Here is a 20,392-nt window from a genome sequence, read left to right as displayed (position 1 = left end):
CTTATAGCTTACTTTCTGAGTCTTCCATTGATGGTTGTATATAGTGTATAGCTGCCACCAATCTTCAAATAAGAATTCTTCTTTTATGTACCCCCTTGCTAAAGTCATGGAGGCAGGGAGCTTTGCTATACAATCAAGCTGTCCCGCCTCCTCTCATCCCCTCACACTCCTAACCCAGCCTCTTACTCAATAACGTAATCCTCAGTGCGCTATGCTCTTCCACAATGTGCACGCGCATGCTGATGAAGACGTCAGGTAGGGGGTTAAGAGTGTGAGGTGAAAAGGTGGAGCGGGGTCGCTTGACTGTATGCCGGAGACCCCCTTCCTTATAGGGCAGCTATAAGGTTCTGTGTGGGATTACGGGGAGTACAGGTTCCCTTTAAAATATACAAGGAAGGTACAGACTCAGTCCTTTGACAGCTCATTTTTTTAAAAGTGTTTCAAGGAGTTGCTCTGAAAACTATACAGTTGGAAATTCACAAACACAAGGACAGAAAACCAACGTTTTCACAAGTAAAAACTGGTCTGTATTTTTCATGGACATGCAAAGAAGTCCTGTGTTGTCACCCATCACTGCCAACAAATAGGAAACCAACTGAGGCAAGGCAGTGACCCCGGGGCCAAGGGAACAACAGGAGCACTGGAGGAGGTAAGTATCATTTTTTCTATTGTTTTTGATAGCTCCACCCTCCAGGGCTGAAATGCATTTAAACTCAGACACGCCTTCAAGTCAGAGATCCTCCAGAGATCACCTACCTTTCATTATTGGTGATATCAAGGTGTTTGTGTATGGAGAGAAGGGCCTGCTTGAAAAATAATATTTTCTTCTGCTCTTGTTGTTGGCTTTGGTCAAAAACGGTTTCCATTTCTTCCATGTATTTCGGATTATATTTATTGATTTCTTGTAAGGATTTTTCATATCTTTGCTTTACCTACAGTTGATTAAGGAAAATGATTATATAATATTGATCCAACTTTGCAATATGTACTGTGCTGTTTTGTAGCCCATGAGGCTTTGGAGGACTTTGGTTTGAGATGGCATTACCTACCACGTGCGTACAGAATATTTACTTTCTGTGGAGAGTGAACCTTTCTCAGTGTGTCCTGGATCTCTTAAAGACAACTATTGTCCATATTCCCTAACAGACATCATATACTTGGTAACCCCACTGATGGCATTACTCTATGAACCAACACCTATCTAGAGTGACTCAAGCCATCTATGGCTTCCTACAAAAAGTCAACTATTTCCATGAGTTTTGATTCCCTAAAACAAAGTTCTAAAACCAGTCTGTGTTGTACAGAAAGTTTCAGGAGAAAGGACCATCCATCCACTTCTTATGTACTGTATATGCAATATATATAGATGGAGAAATTAGTCTGCAGCCTTGATATTGCATCATCCAAAAAATAATCCCTCCCTAGACAATGGGGCAGATTTATCAAGAGTCTGAAAGTCAGAATATTTCCAGTTGCCCATGGCAACCAATCACAGCTTGGCTTTCATTTTACCAATGCTCATGAATATTTTAATGGGGAGCTATGATTGGTTGCCATGGGCAACTAGAAATATTCTGACTTTCAGACTCTTGATAAATCTGCCCCAATGTATCTTTTATTACTCAGACAATATTGTCCGAAGACTGCACCAAATAAATGAAAATCTGGGTGGCTATAGAGTTGTAGACCACAAAATTCTTTATTGTTAAGAAAAAATAGTTATATATATATTTTTACATACACAAAAATTATTTTTCAAAAAACATACTGTATTAGAGAAAAAGGAGGGTTTGGCACAAAACAACAAGATAAAAGCATAAATGGGTTGCCAGGGTCTGATGAGTTTGGGGTGGAAAATCTATATTATTTCACTTTCTTTTTATAGGAAAAATTGCACCTATCGCTGCTATACCATTATATTTTCTTATTGCACTGTCCCTTTAAATAAATAAAACTTAGTCTATAGGCATTTGTGTAACAAATACGGTAGAGTTTACAATGTAACAATGGCACATGTACTTACTAAATGAGACAGCAGGGGAAGTGAGAGAGCTAGGCGGTGGAGACCCGATGCCCAGGAGAGACACCCTCGAGGTGCGTTTCGCCCATGGCTTTGTCAGGAGGAGTGGTATTGCAATATATCCCCTTACAAACTAGGGCTACCAGCAGACATATTGTCAGTGGCGAATTAAGTGTCCCATGGGCCCCAGGCTGTTTACACGACCATGGCCCCCTCCCAGCGTCCAAACCAACATGTACCCAGATGTTAGGACTTATGTGCTCCTCTATATACTTTATATCCTGTAGATCCTCAATAACAGTAATTTAATGATGAAAGACAATTGTGCTCTTACAACCCATCTATTTAGGAAAGCCAATCACATTCCCTGCATGAAACTAGACGGTGTAGGATATCTGGACTGCTGCACCTGGCCCGGTCTCTGTGTGCCCTACAGCTGAACTCCCCCTCATACTGGAAATACTCGTCTATAAGCCAAAGCTCCTAATCCCCCCCCCCCCAAAAAAAAAAAAAAAAAAACTGGGAAAAGTTATTGACTGGAGTACAAGCCATAGGGTAGGAAATGCAGTGGCTACTCAAATAAAATGTCTAGCAGCAGCTGCACCTCAATAATGAAATGTCCACAGGAAAGCCCAGCTTTACTGAAATGTCCACATCAGAGCCCCCCTGTACTGAAATGTCCACAGCACATGCCTCCATTAATGAAATGTCCACAGTCAATACCCCCTATAATGAAATGTCCACAGCAGATGCCCCCTATAATGAAATGTCCATAGCACATGCCCCCTTTACTGAAATGTCCACCCCAGATTCCAACCTTTAATGAAATGTCCACTCCAGATGCCCCCTTTTGCATAAATCACCCCATCATAAATTAAATGTCCACCCCAGATGCCGCCCTTTAATGAATTGTCCACAGCAGATGCCCCCTTTAATGAAATGTCCACCCTAGATGTCCCCTTTTATGAAATGTCTACCGCAAATGCCCCTTTAATGAATTGTCCACAGCAGATGCCTCCCTTTAATGAAATGTCTGCTCCTGATGCCCCCTCTTAATGAAATGTCCACCCCAGATACCCCACCTTACATAAGGCCCCCCCTCCCGCTCTCATTCCCCATCATAATATCATAATCATAATATCAACAGCAGGGCCCACTTTAAAAAAATGTAAAAAGCGATACTCACCTTCTGGCTTCTTCTCCCCAACCCTGCGGCTCCATCTTCCGGCCCAGGCACATCACTATAACGTGAGGGTGATGCGGCCGCATGACATCATAGGCTGTAGGACGGAAGACGGAGTAGGCTGGAGAGAAGAAGCCAGAAGGTGAGTATAGATTTTTTTTGTATTTTTTTTAAGACTGACAGCGGATCTTCATATAGGGCCCCGCAAGCCGAAGGCCCCAGGCACCCGGGCCCTGGTGGCCCTGGGGGTGAAGTAACACGCATAAAAGTGCGCTGGTTGGGGTACTTACCCTCTTTTCCTGGACATCGTGTTGCCCTCCTTCCCTGTTATGTTTTCTGTATTTATAGTCATGTCTGTTGATCTTTGAGTTGGTTTGTGACCTACATGCCCTGTAGTAGGCAGGCACACAGGTGCTCAGGTTATCTGTTTTAAGGTTTTATACGTGCTTTAGTCCATCTTACCTTTTCTTTATCCTGTTTACATTTTTCATGATCCTCTGTGAGCTTCTTTTGCTTTTCTAAGGACAATTCTGGGTTTATCTTTCCATTGTTCTCTCGGACACTTGCTAAATGTTCCTTCTTGCAGGCTTTATGATAAGAGGATTTTGCTTTTTCAAGCTGTGAAAAAAGTTGCAAACACTGAAGAAGTCTCCATAAAAACAGCAGTTTGCTCCTCAGTTTCCATTCCATGTATGATACATTACAGTTACTCATTTACCTTTTTGAATTTTTTAGCCCATGGTTTTTGGGCCTTGTGGAAGCCATTTTCTATCTCACAGGATTCCTTGAACCCACCAAAGATCTTGCGGTGATATGTATCCTTTTGCCAGTTACGGATTTTCTCTGTGTCATCTGTCATCAGGGTCTTCTGGATCTGTACATGCAACTCACTTAGCTTTTCAGTAGCTGTCATAAAGGACTGCCAGGCACGTAAGAGCGAACCATACATGGGACCTATGATCAAAGGGAACCTGTCACCAGATTTTACACCACCAAACTACCATCCGCCTCAGGGAGGGTATGAAATTTCCTTTCTAGCTTGTCTCTTTTATGCTAAAACCCTTCCCTTTACCTATGAAAAATTACCTTTAAAATCATATATAAATGAGCTGCATAGAGCCAGGTTTTGTCGAGCCTAGATGCTTTTTAAAAAACAACATCTTTGGGCCACATTTACACGAACTTATGCCTGCCTGGTCATAGCCGGGTTTGCATACGTGAGCCGTGCTGGTGACCCGTCCCCTCTCCATTAAAAATAATACTGCAATTATTTGTGGCTATGGCCGTTAATGGGGGACGTGTGTATGGCCGCACAGTCGTGTGAACGTAGCCATACAGGAGATTCACACAGCCGTATGCCCACCCAGCCCCAGTTGTGCGGCCATACCACTGTGCACTGGAGAGGAGGAGGAGGTGACACCCCCCTCCATAGAGAATAGCGTTGCACGGCTGCACACAGGGGGGAAAAATAGAGCATTCTCTATCTTTCTGGCAACTTACCGCCGCCATTGCTGTCTGTGGGGACGTATATGTGGCCGAAATATCCCCCCAGATGGCGATCTGAATGCAACCTTACTCCTATAGAGTGTCAAGTCTCTACAGAGGATTCCAGTTAAAACTTGTTTTCTTTATTTATTATTCATAAATGACATTGAACTGGACTCTCAGTTGGGTGACTGAACACTCAGATTTTCTACATGCCCAATGCAATGATTATTGTGAAATATTGCTTCTATTAGATTGCATGTGTCCCATACAGCCTGATCACCTCTGTGTGCCATCTACTGTCTATATTTGGTATTGCAGCTTCAATCCATATCACATTATGGATTCTTGGGACTGGATATCTGAGGATTTATTTTGAGTTTGCAATTTTTCACAGAAATAAGCCAATGGCATAACCCTTATGGGGTTTTGCTATTCAGTTGTTTTGTGTAGTATGAACATTATTATCATAATCAACACAACATCCAAGGACTGTTGCACTCAAGTCTCTTAAAGGACACCTGTCGGGTAAAAAAAGGACTAGTTGCACATGCTAATGAAAGACTCTCCCTAACCCTTTTCCAAGTATCTCACTTTCAAAATCATAGCTTTAGTGGAACATAACTAAATGCTGTGCCACACTGCGCGTTAAAGTCACCGTCGGCATCTAGCGAGCAAGCACGAGAGCTGGCGATTGTGGGAGTGGCGGTCCGGGGAGCAGGCAGAAGAGAGAGGAGTGCCTGGATGGCCCCACCCAAAGACAGTTCCGTCGATTGGACCGCTAAATGCCACAGTGTCACAGAGAATTTAGGTCATTTCCACTAAATTTATGATTTCATCAGTGATATAATTGGAAAACTGCTAGGAAGAGCCTTTTATTAGTATGTGCACTTAGCCCTATCAATATCAAGCCCGATAAATCAGGGGCACTTACTCTATCTTAATAAATCTTTTTATATTTGTTATCTATGGTCTCCTTACTTCTAAAATCAACTTTTAAAATTATACCAAGTAGCCTGAGATCAGATCACAGAGAGGGTAGGATTTTAAAAGGAAGGAGGTCATGGATAAGAACTATGATAATATTACCATTCATGCCTGATTCCAATGGCAGATTTCCTTTAACCCTTACAGGACTCAGCCCTTTTCCATTTTTGCGTTTCTATTTTTTACTCCTCTCATTCCAAAAGTGATAACTTTTTCATTTTTATGTTGTATGAAAACTTGTTATTTGTGGGACAAATGGTACTTTTTAGTGGCACCATTTAATATTCCATACAATGTACTGGAAAGCTGTAAAAAAAAATCCAAGTGCGTAGAAATTGACCAAAAAAAAAATTCTAAGGCCAATAACTTTTTCACCCTTTGGTGTACTGACCTATGTAGGGTGTCATTGTTAGTGGTACGTAGTGGCATTTTAATTTAATCATTTAATTTAATTTGAGACCAAAGTGTTTAAGGCAGGGAATAATTTTTTTGCAGTATTTGGCAATTTTACTGATGATCCCTAATAGCCTGCCATCTGCATCTGTATACATGGCAAGCCTACAAATCTCCAGACTGTAGGCTGCCATGCCAACTGATCACCACCCTCCAATAATGTCACTGGATGATGTGGCAAATGCAAGATGGCGGCGACCATCGGCAGCTATTTTAGCTATGTTAACAGTATGACTGCGGCAATCAGTGCCAGCACCGACCAGGGCAGTAACAGGGGGATCTTAGCTGTATTATACAGCTGACACCCGCTGTGTATGGAGTGAGCTCACACCTTGAGCTCTCTCAATACAACCCCACAGCACCAGGACATAATAGTACGTCCTATTGCGCGAAGGGGTTAATCTGCCTCCATTCATTACATTTAAAGAGAACCTGACATCAGAAATAGGCCTAATAAACCACTAGATAAATAATACTTTATTTATACAGAAAATAAAATGAAGAATACACGCCTTTACATAAAGAGGCAAATTATACTTACTACTTTACATGATTACACAAACCGTTTCCATATTAAATTACACTGAATCACAATCTTCCTATAAAATAGCAAAAGTATACAATTTACTCTCCTGCAGCATTATTCTTCCCTTCAAGAACATTATCTACATTTTATATTTTGTCACTATTGTATTTTTATACACATAACCAACATACCTCCTCTCCTTGGGGAAATAGACCACAGACAAAAAGAAAAAAAAAACACTCCTCTCTCCTAGATTCCCCCCTCCACCCTCAAAAAATGCAACCAGTTATACCATTTCTTACCACGACACTCCTCCGTCTCTTGTCGCCAGGGAAAATTTTTGGGGCTTATTTACTTACCCGTCCGCAATAGTTCACAGAAAGTGCATTGTCCAACAATAATGCACAGTGCGGCAATTCAATAAAATTGTGCGCCCGATATCCTACATGTGTCGCTTCCCCATTCAGGTCCGACAGAGTTCACCATCTTTTAAGTGGTGCATGTAAGTGCATTAGCTTGCAACAAAATGTGAAAGTTAAATCCGATGGCACGCGCCCTAATTTGTGTTGTTTGGAAGCCAGCACAGCTGCGCAGACACCTCTTAAATACCTGTCCAAGTCATGCAATCCCCGAAAAAGACAAACAGTCTGACTAAAGTACGTTCTGCGACCCTTAGTAAATGAGCCCCTTTGTTTCCACAATTCAACTGTTGGTGGCATATCCGTAATCCACATATTTAGTATTACCTTTCTAGCCATAAATGGTATTTGAGCTATTACTCTCTTAGCATCCTTACTCAATTTTTAACCTACAAAATAACCCATAATATGTAACCGCAGATCTTTCTCTTATGACATTTCAGATGCCTCATTTATTAAACTAAATACATCTTCCCAATATTTAACCCCTTCCCGTCGCAGCCCTTTTTCGTTTTTGCATTTTCATTTTTTTACTCCCCACCTTCAAAAATCTATAACTTTTTTATTTTTCCATGTACAGAGCTGTGTGATGGCTTATTTTCTGCTTACCAAATTACACTTCAAAATGGTGGTATTTAATATTCCATGCCGTGTACTGGGAAGCTGGAAAAAAATTCCAAATGCTGTGAAATTGGTGAAAAAACACATTTGTACCGTATTCTTGTGGGCTTGGATTTTACAGCTTTCACTGTACTCCCCAAGTGACAGGTCTACTTTATTCTTTGGGTTGGTACGATTATGGGGATACCAAATATGTATAGGTTTTATAATGTTTTCATACATTTCCAAAAATTAAAACCTCCTGTACAAATTTTTTGGGGGATTTTGCCATCTTCTGGCGCTAATAACTTTTTTATACTTTGGTATACAGAGCTGTGGGTGGTGCCATTTTATGCGACTTTTGATGACGTTTACAATGTTATCATTTTTAGGACTGTACGACCTTTGTATCACTTTTTATAGAATTTTAAAAAATTTTTAAAATGGCAAAAAAGTGCCATTTTGACTTTTGGCGCTATTAAACGCAGTGAAAAAACGTTACTATACTTTGATGGATTGGGCATTTTCGGACGCAGCGATACCTAATGTGTTTGATTTTTACTGTTTATTTTTTATTTATATCAGTTCTAGGGAAAGGGGGGTGATTTGAGTTTTTATGGTTTTTTATTATAATTGTTTTATTTTTTATTTTTACTATTTTTCAGACTCTCTAGGGTATTTTAACTCTAGGTTGTCTGTACGATCCTATCATATACTGCCATACTTCAGTATGGCAGTATATGGGGATTGTGCTGATAGCAATATGCAGTAAAGACTTACCGGCAATGGAGAAGGCTCAGCCCGTGAGCCCTCTCCATGCACCCGCACCCGGCATGTGACATACTATTATGTCACATGTCAGTAAGGGGTTAAATAGTTTTGGGCATCTCCAAAACATGTGATACCACCCTTCCCTTTCTCTGTGACATTTCAAACATAGATCATTTTCTCGAAAACCTATTTAATGTAACCATGCAGGTGTCCTATGTAACTTATGAATCATAAAAAATTGGGTGATTCTATGACTGCCATTTTTTGAAACTCATAACGGTGACTGTAGCACTTCTTTCCATACATCCCCATACTCTACTTGTTTCCCCAAATCCTCATTCCATTTTTGCACCGCCTTAGACTTGATTTTCTTTGAACCATTCTGTAATAGTGCTTCACATATAAACAAATTTTTTTATCCCTTATTATGTTCATAAATTTACGTCACAAGTCCATTAAGGGAGCATGGAGAATGTTTACTGGCTGGTGCTTTCATTAGAAGCTGGGTGTTTGCTTCATATTCCAACAAACACCATCCAGGAACACCCACTATCGCTGCTGGCAACAATCGCACGTGTTAACCCTTTAATTGGCGCCAGCATTCAGAAGCATTTGGGCGTCATCGGAGAGCAACAATCAGTTTGTATGAAAGCCTGGAGTCCAAGACCTGTCATTGCTACAGTTCTGTAATAGTGTGATATAGAAGTAAACAAATAAAATCATAAACAGGTATCGCCGAACCTAAAAGTCCCGATCTTTCAAAATAACAAAATAGTTATTTCCAACATTGAACCACACAACGGAAAATAGTGCCCAAATGTCTGAAACGCCATTTGTTTACTTTTTGAAACACAATTACACACATCTACTTAAATGTGATAAAAATGTCATACAGTCTCCCAAATTCTATCATTGAAAACATCAGCTTACAGAAAATGACACATTACACAGCTCCGTACAGCGAAGTATGAAAGATGGAGAAACTACAAAAAAAACTTTTGTACAATAGGTTTTAATATTTTTTAAAATGTATCAAAACACCTAATGAAACCTGTATAAGTTTGGTATCCTTTGTGCCTATACTGAACCAAAGAATAAAGGAGACATGTCCTTTGGAGCTGTAAAAACTGAGCCTAAAAGGAAATGACACAAATAATGTTTTTTCACCATTTTCTAGATTTAACTTCAGATACTCACTGTTGTCTACTATTGGTTTCCATTTGCGTACCCATTCTTCCATCTGTAGTGAATACTGCTTCTCTATCTTGGCTCTGTCTTGGAAACAGGCTATAATGTCATCACAAAGCCGAAAGCCGTCTTCCATGCGTCTTACAGTGCTGCTGTAATTGTTTGGCTTTGAGTAAAACAATTAGTACAAATATATATTTTTTAGTTTTATTTTGTAATTAACTATTTACTATAATGTAAAACAAACTGTATAGATATTGATGGACTTTCTCTTTTGACAGATTACGTTAAGTTTTAGATGAGCATTTTGCATACATTGATATGCAGGTAGTTTACATGTATGTCATGGTCAGACTAAGGGGTATGTTGGCCCTTGGACTTCAAAATCACAGTGGTCAAAATGTCACTCCACCCATATCTTAAAGGGATTGGCCACTTTACCTCATGTTTTTGTAATGTGTGTGTAATTGTGGGGGGCAGGCTATTAGTTTATTTACCAATATACATCTAGTAATAGTTATGCTCTTCTTTCTTGATATGTAATGTGAAGCCTCCTGTCTTTTACCTCATCAGCCAGACATTCCTGTCTATAAACTGGTCGCAGATGGAGATGATGGGGCAGATTTATCAAGCTGTCTGAAAGTCAGAATATTTCCAGTTGCCCATGGCAACCAATCACAGGTTCCCTTTAAAATATTCATGAGCACTGGTAAGATGAAAGCTGAGCTGTGATTGGTTGCCATGGGCAACTGGAAATATTCTGACTTTCAGACACTTGATAAATCTGCCCCGATGTCTATCTGTCCATGAGCAATCGCACTGTCAGGACCTTATGGTAAGAACTGCTAAGGTCCTGGCAGGGCGATTGCTCATGGACAGATAGAGATCACATGACCCTGTGCGATTGCTCATGGACAGATAGAGATCACATGACCCTCCATCTGTGGCCATTTTATGGACAGGATTGTCTTGTTGATGACGTAAAAGTCAGGAGACTTCACTTTACATCTCAAGAAAGCGGAGCAGAACTATTACTAGATGTATATTGGTAAATTGCCTAATATCCTTCCCCCCACACTTAGGGCTGTTTCACAGATCAGTCCGTGATCACGACCAGTGGGGTCTGTGGGGATTGGGGTGGTGGGGATTGAACTCAGTATATTAATATATGATGCACAGAGTTCTTTCCCCAATATGTAGCACAGCTAACTCCTTTAAAAAAGTGATCAGCCCCTTTAATTTTGATCACCAAACATCTTCCCATTCAAATGTGTACACAGCTTTATATAGACCGTTGTCTTTCCATGATTACAGATTGCAGATAAACCCTATGTAGTCAAAGGCTAAGGATCAAAATACACAGAACTGGTTTGCAATTTGTAACCATGAAGACATGTAAATATGAATAGGAGTATTAAAAATATAACACAAAATTGCTTAAAGGAAATCTACCATCAAAATCCATCATGATAAACCATATTTGTTATCCATTGCCTCATTACTTCTAAAATCAACTTTTTAATACTATGCTGAGTCAGAAGTGCTCTTAGGGGCATTACCAAAGCCCCTCTATGCTGTAGATTTACAGATTGTTAAAGTGTCAAGGAGCACTTCCCCCCTACTACTATGTGTTGAAAATTCCTCTTCTGCAGTGAGATTGCATCGGGCAGAAGGAGAAGGGAAGTGCTGAGGGAGCAGAGGAGGTGTATAGACAATGTAAAAGCATGTGAAGCTACAGAATGGAGGAGATCTGGTAACAACCCGTTAGAGTAGATTTGCATAATTTAAAAAGTTGATTTTAAAAGAAGGAGGCCATGGATAATAAGTTTAAGTAGATTACCACAGTCACAGTGCCTGGATAAATGATTAAGTGTTCCTGGTTTATCATGAATGAGTTTGATAGTGGATTTCCTTTAAAAAGTTGTAAATTTTCTGCAAATAATTGTTATGGTTTGTATAATGAAAAGTTATACAATTTAGCAATATACTTTCTGTATTAATCCCTCACAGTTGTCTAGATCTATTCTTGCTGTCGTTCTATAGGAAGTTTCATTGCTTACTTCCAGTGGATAGAAATGTGTCCCTGGTAATGTGATGTCACACAGGTGCACTAGTCGTTATATAGCACATGGCTCTGATTACTCTCTGTGACACAAAGACTTTACTCTTACCATCCAAAAGCTATCACTGGTTGGCTCATCAACTGCCACTTCACTGTATATCACAGACATGATTGCGCTTTCTTCTTATTGGCTTGAATGTCACTGGAGATCCTTCAGGAATATTGCATCACTTCCAACCAGAGGCGTTCTAAACCTGTAAGAGATCACTTAGGGTAAATTCCAAACCAAAGCCCTTTACTTTGTTCATAAACCTGGCTTTTCACGACATTGCATCAGTGGTTTATGTTATAGCCATGATTTGTAAGTGGCAGGAAAAGGTCCTTGTGCTTTTTTTACTTCAAAAATTCGGGGGAGAAAAAACTATTTTTTAGCAATTTTTTTTGCTCTTATTTTTTTACACAAAAAGTCTGTGATAAATGGTTTTTATTTAAAGCAATGACGGATATGAGTAGATTTTCATACCTTCCAATGTTTGGGCTAGAGGAAGATGGACAAAACCCCTTCTCCTAAACCACGCCCATTGTCCTGCCCGCTCTTTAATTTTATCCTCCCTTTACTTTTGATTCCCCACTTTTATTTATCTCCCCACACTTTTAATGCTCTAGCCTTCTGCACACCTGCCCCCCTCCCCTCTCCTCCTCACATTGTGGCTCATCTCTTGAACAATGTAACCCCTCTCTTCCTTCTTTTCCCATTTCCCATTTCTTCTTTTTCCCACCCCCCTCATATTGTGCCCCTATCATCTTTCTCTCTTATTGTGGCCCCTGTCCTCCACCCCCCTCATATTGTGATCCATATCCTCTGTCCCCATAATATTGTGACCCCTGTCTTCCATTCTCCTCATATTACAAACCTCTGTCCTCCATCCTCTCTCATATTGTGGCCCCTGTCTTCCATGACCATTTCTGCCACCAAGTACAATACAGAAAGCCATTGTTTACCCAATCCCTTACAAACTGACCACTATTTTTAGCTTTTTTAATGGCTGGTTACCATGGAACCATCAGCTCACCCCATACATTTGCAATAGACATACGCATTGTGACAAGACACGCCTCCTAGTAGTCCCACCTAGTCATAGATTCTAGGCAAGGTGGAGCCCTAGTAGGGACCTCAAAGAATACAAAATAATAAAGATATTTGGGTATTGTAGCAAAAAATGGCCAAAAAAAAAGAGGATGAATAAGTATAGTTCACATCGTAGAAATGGAGCAAACGTGAATTGTGAACATCATTGATATAGGAACTTATTTGTGAAATGGTGGATCCATCCATTTTGTTTCCAGCTGTAATAATCTTTGGTTCACGTCTCCCGTCTAATGCCTGCCTTAATTTGTTTAACTCACCAGAACTTTAGTACTGTCCAGTCCCCCAAATGATATTTACGTATGTTGCGTGAGATGGGAATATCCCTCTCTGTAGTGATACTATTCACATGTCCTGAGATTCTGCGGCGTAATTGCTGGATGGTTTTCCCATCTCATCTCCTTCTCATTTTGTGACCCCCTGTCCTCTATCACCCTCATATTGTGGCCATATTCATATTCCTTTCTGTGCTGCAGCTTAGCAGGTGGTGTGCAAGAGTACAAAGGAGGAAGGGGAACACCCAGCTCACTCAATTCTCAGGATTAACATGCATTCATTTTATAATTCACAGGAGCCGCTGATTAATTTCAATATCATCATGCAGAGCAACTAGAGAAAATAAGGTAGGACCTTTGGTTTGGGGGTCCAGATGTGATGGAGCCTTGCAGTGTATTCATCATGTGCAGACTCCCCTTTTACCATGATTTCCAGTTGCTTATTGATAGATTTTTACATCATGGCCCACATTTAAGTGTTTGCGCCAGTTTTCTGTCTGACTTTGCACTGAAAAGAACGTCCAAACTGCTTGTACATGTATTTATGAAGTGTTTATGCCAATATTGTGTCACGACTGCACTATTAAGACCGTGCCACAAAATTCTGAACCTAAGGGGCGCTCCGGTGCAGATTCAGAACCTGTATCAGATTTATTACTGCGACTCAACAGAATTGTGTCGCAGTAATTTTTTTGCGGTGCCATACACAATGCTGCTTTTAGTTGTGGGTGAGTTGGGAGGTGGTAGACTCATTTGTCGCCACCCCCCCCCCCCCGCCGAGACTGAATTATTCTGACAAAACCTATCCAAGCAGCTTCTCTTCAAGTGGTTTTACAAGTCTGCAATACATCACTAGTTGTGGAAAGTGATCTAACAAGTATCTTTCTTTATAAAACCACCCAAAATTCCTTTGTCACAGGAGAAGCTGTTGGATGAATTTCTTACATTTAATAAAGACACATATTTCTCTCTGGAATTCACCACTCGGATTTATCAGTATAAAACCCTGGCTGGATTTGGTAAGATATTTTAAAATACCGCAGACCACATTATAAAAACAGTAGATGTTCACCATCCAGCTAGTGCTGTGTAGATGCTTAGCCACAGAAACCTGAGGAAGATGAGACGGCTGGGTCTCCATAGCAAACCATCACAAATAAGTTCCTATATCAATGATGTTCACATATGTATGTGGTCTAACTACATAGATACATGTGGTCTAACTACATAGATACATGTGGTGTAACTACATAGATACATGTGAACAGCGGAACCCCATTCATTACCCAATAGATGTATCTTTTAAATAAGAATGACAGCATCAAATGAGATAGACAGCAGCAGACAGCATTGTTAAATAGGTCTGAATTCTGGTCATAATTTTAATTGTAGCACCCGGAGAATGTAACAGTTGTCCGATGGTGCTAGGCAAAGTCCTGCTATGCTCACAGTTCTCTTCTGCCCACCATGGGAGTTGACAGTTTTGCTGCCTGTGATCACTGCGGGCACAACTGTGTGTAAAATACATGCAGGACACATGCACCGGGTCCCTTGGCTACCATGGCAGTGCCATCTAAATGTCCACACAGCCTCGATCAGTGATAACACTGTACAAGGTCATCACCTGATGTAACTGTACATCCAGATGTGCCAATAAGTACCAGCTCATGTGGATGTACAGTTATGTTGTGGTAACATGTAAACAGCTACATCTCTACAGGGTATAATTCCCTGGGCATTACAGAAAACACTGCAATACATATGGATTGCAGCGTGTTATAATGGGGATGGAGCTACCTAGTGGTAAAGAACCCTGTTAAACATTATTTATTTAATTTATTTCTGTAAGATGTTTATCCTGGGTATAAACCATAAGAAACAGTCACAACATGCAAGCAACTGCCCTATGGACTTCCTGAGTAATCCCACCAGTGAGACAAAGCTGGAGGAATTAATGGGCTCTAATATGGTGGATATCCCAGTATCATTCAAAACTTCATAAAACTTAAAGGGGACCTACCACCACGATTCTACCTCTAAAGGTAGAACGGGTGGTAGGTGGATGAATGGGACGTAAGGATAGCCCTTTTTGGGCTAATCCTTACGCCCCGGCTATCCTTTTGTAAACTTTAATCAGTTGATATGCTAATTTAATTAAGCGGCTACTGGGGCGTGGAGTAGCCGGACATTAGGCTACTAGTCGCGGCTACTCCACGCCCCAGTAGCCTTGTTCCTCCGCCTACCATGTAATCTTCGGCGCGCAGCACCTCGTAGCTGCGCGCCCTCGTCCGAGCACCCGCCGTCTGCGCATGCGCAGTAGCGCCGGCCTCGGAGCTACGGCCACGCACCCGTAGGCCTGCGTCCTGCTCATGCGCAGAACGCAGGATATTCGCACGAGGGCGCGCAGCTACGAGGAGCTGCGCGCCAAAGATTACCCGGTAGGCGGAGGAACAAGGCTACTGGGGCGTGGAGTAGCCGCGACTAGTAGCCTCATGTCCGGCTACTCCACGCCCCAGTAGCCGCTTAATTAAATTAGCATATCAACTGATTAAAGTTTACAAAAGGATAGCCGGGACGTAAGGATTAGCCCAAAAAGGGCTATCCTTACGTCCCATTTATCCACCTACCACCCGTTCTACCTTTAGAGGTAGAATCGTGGTGGTAGGTCCCCTTTAAATCAAAAAAATGCATATATTTATTTATCCATCTAATAAAACTATGTTATGGTATTTAATATTTTGAAGTCATCTGAGTAGGTTTTATCCTTTGCATAGCCGGATATCCGGGAAAGAAGTTTATTTAAATAATGGTGTTTGTCTTTGTTTTGCAAAGAGCCTGAAGAAAGTAGCAACCAAATATTGGAATGCGTTCTAATTTATATTTATAAATAATCAAATGGTCCTTTTTGTTTCTTTCAGACATTTTTGTACGGAACATTTACTACTTTTATATTGTGTAAGTCGGTCAGTAATGGAACAGATGTGAGCCTGGACTGATATTAGTTCCGCATGGTGAACAACACAAAATTAATAATAAAAAGGACAAATGGCAAAATAGCTTTTTTTCTATTCCAGCCCAAAACAACTTTGTAAAAGTTAAGCAATAATGTAATTCTAAATGGTGCAACTCAAATACAACCAATCCTGCACAATTCTAACAAATCAAATATTCTTTTTAGATATTTATCATAGCCTCTGTTAGTGTGCCATAGAATATTAAAACTTCAAACAAGAGAACAACCAAAAACTGACCTCCTATTCTAAGAGAAGGAAATGTGCAGATGACTGATCAGCATGAGAGAGTCACTACGGGAACAGAGGAGAGATTGTCCACATGCACCAGTTATGCCTCTAGTGAAACCCATGATCACTGTGTCACATCCCTAGGCTGTATTTATTTCCCCATCAATTCATATTAGATTATGTAGATTAAATCCAAAAACAAATGCATATGTTCCCTGAGTATGTATGTCAGTATTGCTTGTTTAGCTACATCTGCTGTGGATACAAGCATGTCTGGAAATGTATCTATGAAAACATGGCATCTAATCATGGCATCTATCTATCATCATATGTCTATCTATTTTCTATGCCATTGGACGTGACTTAGCCTGGGGACCACACAAGAAATATATAAGTACACTTCCATTAATTTCATCCATATTTAACCATATTAATTTCATCTTTCAGGATAACTACTACATTTTAAATGTAAACATCTTGTAAAGGATTTGCTGTGGGTATATTGTACATGCATTATTGATATGGATAGTCTACAGATAAGTGACAACACTTTCACAGCTGACGCTGTATTTTCTAATGAGTCTGTAAGGTTTATGCACGTTTGGGAAGTTGCATATCCAGGCTATGCTTTTCATAGGTAACTAGAGGCTCATGAATCCTGGAGCTGGGATAATTTCCAGCGTAAAGTGGCAGATTCCTGGAACAGAAAGTCTCCTGGCTATGTGTAGCATTCCCCACCTCCTAATACAGCACATTCAGCTATGTCACTTGAACAATTTGTTTTATGTTGGCAGGTAGACTGTTGGCTGCTTACTTATTTTCCATGCAAAAATAATAGTCATAAACCTTGAGGTCTGCAACTAATTGCCTTGGCAGATGTGTAACTATGACCTGTTCTGCTGGATTCTACATCCTAAGCTTCTGATGTTGGACCTCTCTAGTAAGTCTATGTAAACTGTTGATTTACACGACAAGGTAAAAAGTTTGTGGGCACTCCTTAGTGGCATTGACTATTTCATTCATACCCACTGGTATGCACATGGAGTCATGTAATCTCCAAAACATCAGAAAAGGAAGAAAGAACAGATAAGCTCATGGACTATCAACATAGTGCCTGAGTGTCCTCTATAGTCTCTTGTTTTTTATAGAATTGATTTAAATGTTGTTAGTGGTGTATTTGCATACTTCCTAAAGATTTATTTCTATGAGACAGAAAGGGGCAACATTTAGTGGTATTCCCTTAGGCCAGTGATGGCTAACCTATGGCACTGGTGCCAGAGGTGGCACTCGGAGTCCTTTCTGCGGGCACTCAGGCCATCACCAGAGATGACTCAGGCATCTTCCTGCAGTCCCAGACAGCCCAGGACTTGCTGTGCACACAGGTATTTTAAAGTGACAGCTGTACCTGGGACTATCTTCTGCTTTATTGGTGTCCTCAGGGAGCTGGTATCAATAAAAACTGTGACAGAGAAGGGAGTATAAATCACAAATTAAATTTCTGTGTTGGCACTTTGCGATATATAAGTGGGTCTTTGTTGTAGTTTGGGCACTCGGTCTCTAAAAGGTTTGCCATCACTGCCTTAGGCAGTGGTGGCAAACCTATGGCACGGGTAACAGAGGTGGCACTCAGAGCCCTCTCTTTGGGGACCCAGACCATAACCCAGCACAAAGGTCACCATTCAAGTCAAGACCTGAATCAAGGAGATGAGGACCGTGCTCGGTTATCATTGTAGCCTCTTCTCCAGGCCCGTGATTCATCCTGTTAAGGAGACTTTAGAGGGAAACTACAATAAAAATCTGAATTTCTCCTTCTTTCTCCTGTATTGGTGTCCTCAGGGCACCAACACGTTTAAAGTTACTTTTAATTGGCATTTGTGAAAAATAAGTGGCTTTTGCTTGTAGTTTGGGCACTCTAAAAGGTTCGCCATCAATGCCCTAGGGGCAAACTTCCTATTTCTGGCATTTGAATGTTGGTAAGTATACATCTATTACTTTATAATCAGTATATCTGTATAAAACTTACTGAGTTAGTGCAATCAGTGAAAATTGAAGGGATCATCTCCACACCCAAACCTCTGATCACAGGAATGAACTGGCATGCTGTGGTTCTAGTGGGGAGATCCATTCAGCGCATGGAGCAATTTTCACTGTCTGCACTCGCTCATGGGCAAGACCTAATACCTGTTATTTGTTATGTGGCAGATGGGCACCCTAAGAGATAAGACTATGGGTACATCTGATTATAGCTATTCCACTGAAGTACTAGACAAAATGTAAACGAAAAAGATGATGAAGGAAATAAAGGCTTTGCTAAGATTTTAAGGATCTATAACTAAGTTAATCTTTACTTGTAGAGAATTCGTGGAATGTTGCTCTGGTGTGGGCAATGTTTCTCCAATGACAGAGTAGGCAGCAGTTAGTTATTACAGTGGCTGCTCGGAAATATCTGTACATGGAGACAGTGAGGCATAACTAACATAGAGATGGTCAAGACATAGTCATCAGTAGGACAACACGTTCCTCTCACATCTCCCTTGTGATAAGACACTTATCATTCCATTAGAACCAGTCTTGTTTATTTGAGTTACTTTTCCCAGTGTGCCTAAGTTATATAATAAAGGACCATTACAAGTTGTATATCTAGAACAAAATCTAAAGTGATGGTAAGCCTCACAAAGCAGTTTACACTGGATAGTGGATAATGTGCAGATTATAGGTTTCTGGTATGACGAGTACTTCATTGGACTGAGGTTCTGTTTACTTGCCTGGAGAGGCAGTGGAGAGAAAGGTTTATAGGATTGTCAGATATATCTGAATACACTAGTCCCATAAATAATGAATTGAACTGGAATATTCATGCTCAAACTGCTGCACTAATAATACAGTAAAATATGCAAATACATTTTTCAAGGATGTGACAAGGAAAACAATGCATCTTTTTGCTACCTTGAAAAGCAACCCCTTAACTTCAAACATGACTTTCAAGAACCTAAGGACATAATGTGGGATTAAAGCCAAACTAGTATATCTATTCCAGAAGGAACAGTTTCCTAACTGTAGACAGAGCTGTTTTAACTTGTTGTGTTTCTTCAGTACAGTGTAGGGAACTGGTTTGGCTGAATGAGAGGCTATTGACTAGGGTCAGGAAGCAAGAGTTCTCCTTACAAAGGCCACCTCATAAGTGTGTTTAGACTCATAGCCATTAATGCTCAAATAGGGGATTTTGAGAAATACGCAAATACATTTTCTAGGATGGATCAAGAAATGCCTCTTTTTGCTACCTTGAAAGGCCGCTTCCTTAACACCAAGAATAATTTTCAGGAAGACTAATGGCATGATGAGGGATGAAGCCAAACTAGTATATCTATTCCAGAAAGTACTGATTCTCAACTGTAGACAGCCGTTTCAACATCATTGGTTCTCTTCAGTGTCCCTAGTGGAGCATCAATGGGTATAAGTCTACACACACTTACAGGGCAGCCTTAATTGGAAAAGTCTCCATAAGGAGAACTCCTACTTCTTGACCCTAGTCAATAGTCTCTCGTGCAGCCAAACCAGTTCCCTAGATTGCACTGAAGGGTCCAACCATATTGAAATAGTGTAGTCTACAGTTGGGAATCTCTTCCCTGACCCCAATAATACAAGGGAATAGGATTCTCATTCTCGTGATCAATAGGGTTATCATTGGTTTGACCACAACCCCTTTAACATGCTCATCCATAATGTCACCCAAACACTCTGAAAAGTTTATTGATGCAGGCCTGACAGTGCAGAGCTTGACAACACTAGGTTTTTGCTGCACCAGATCCATTACTGTAATAATGAATTCCAGCGCAGTTTAAGCTAGTCTAAACTGTGTGCCACAATGTGTGGTGCACCCTCTTAATTATTTGACTATTTCCGTTACAACCACACCCCTTTCCCAGAGATCACACACCCTTTGTTAAAAAATGGTCTAAAAGCCTTGATAAATGTGGCAGAATGTTTTTAGACAGTATTTTGGAACAAATCCACACGAAGTCTGGCACAGGAGG

The 20,392-nt window shown here is 40.6% G+C and overlaps 1 protein-coding gene and 1 long non-coding RNA gene across 3 annotated transcripts in view; one reads left to right on the top strand and one right to left on the bottom strand.

Moving 5' to 3' along the window:
• LOC140063936 (protein kinase C and casein kinase substrate in neurons protein 1-like) overlaps positions 1-20,392 on the bottom strand; it is a 56,950-nt gene that overhangs the window by 6,387 nt on the left and 30,171 nt on the right. Inside the window, exons 2-6 of the mRNA XM_072110230.1 lie at positions 11,804-11,948; positions 9,642-9,798; positions 3,922-4,157; positions 3,666-3,821; positions 757-932 (exon numbers count right to left, since the gene is read on the bottom strand). Coding sequence (XP_071966331.1) covers positions 757-932; positions 3,666-3,821; positions 3,922-4,157; positions 9,642-9,798; positions 11,804-11,863 — 785 coding nt within the window. The 5' untranslated portion in view covers positions 11,864-11,948. The remainder of the gene's footprint in view (positions 1-756; positions 933-3,665; positions 3,822-3,921; positions 4,158-9,641; positions 9,799-11,803; positions 11,949-20,392) is intronic.
• Positions 11,766-16,160, top strand: LOC140063937 (uncharacterized). 2 transcript variants are annotated; one of them, XR_011847664.1, is made up of 3 exons: positions 11,766-11,950; positions 13,413-13,464; positions 16,035-16,160. It is a non-coding gene; the product is annotated as an uncharacterized lncRNA (long non-coding RNA). The 2 variants fall into 2 exon arrangements; XR_011847665.1 differs by having other exon boundaries at positions 11,766-11,967.

Source organism: Engystomops pustulosus, chromosome 6 (genome assembly GCF_040894005.1).
Source record: "Engystomops pustulosus chromosome 6, aEngPut4.maternal, whole genome shotgun sequence".
NCBI classification, from domain to species: domain Eukaryota; kingdom Metazoa; phylum Chordata; class Amphibia; order Anura; family Leptodactylidae; genus Engystomops; species Engystomops pustulosus.
The sequence above is the reverse complement of the archived record's forward strand: the minus strand, read 5'-3'. Positions and strand labels throughout refer to the sequence as shown.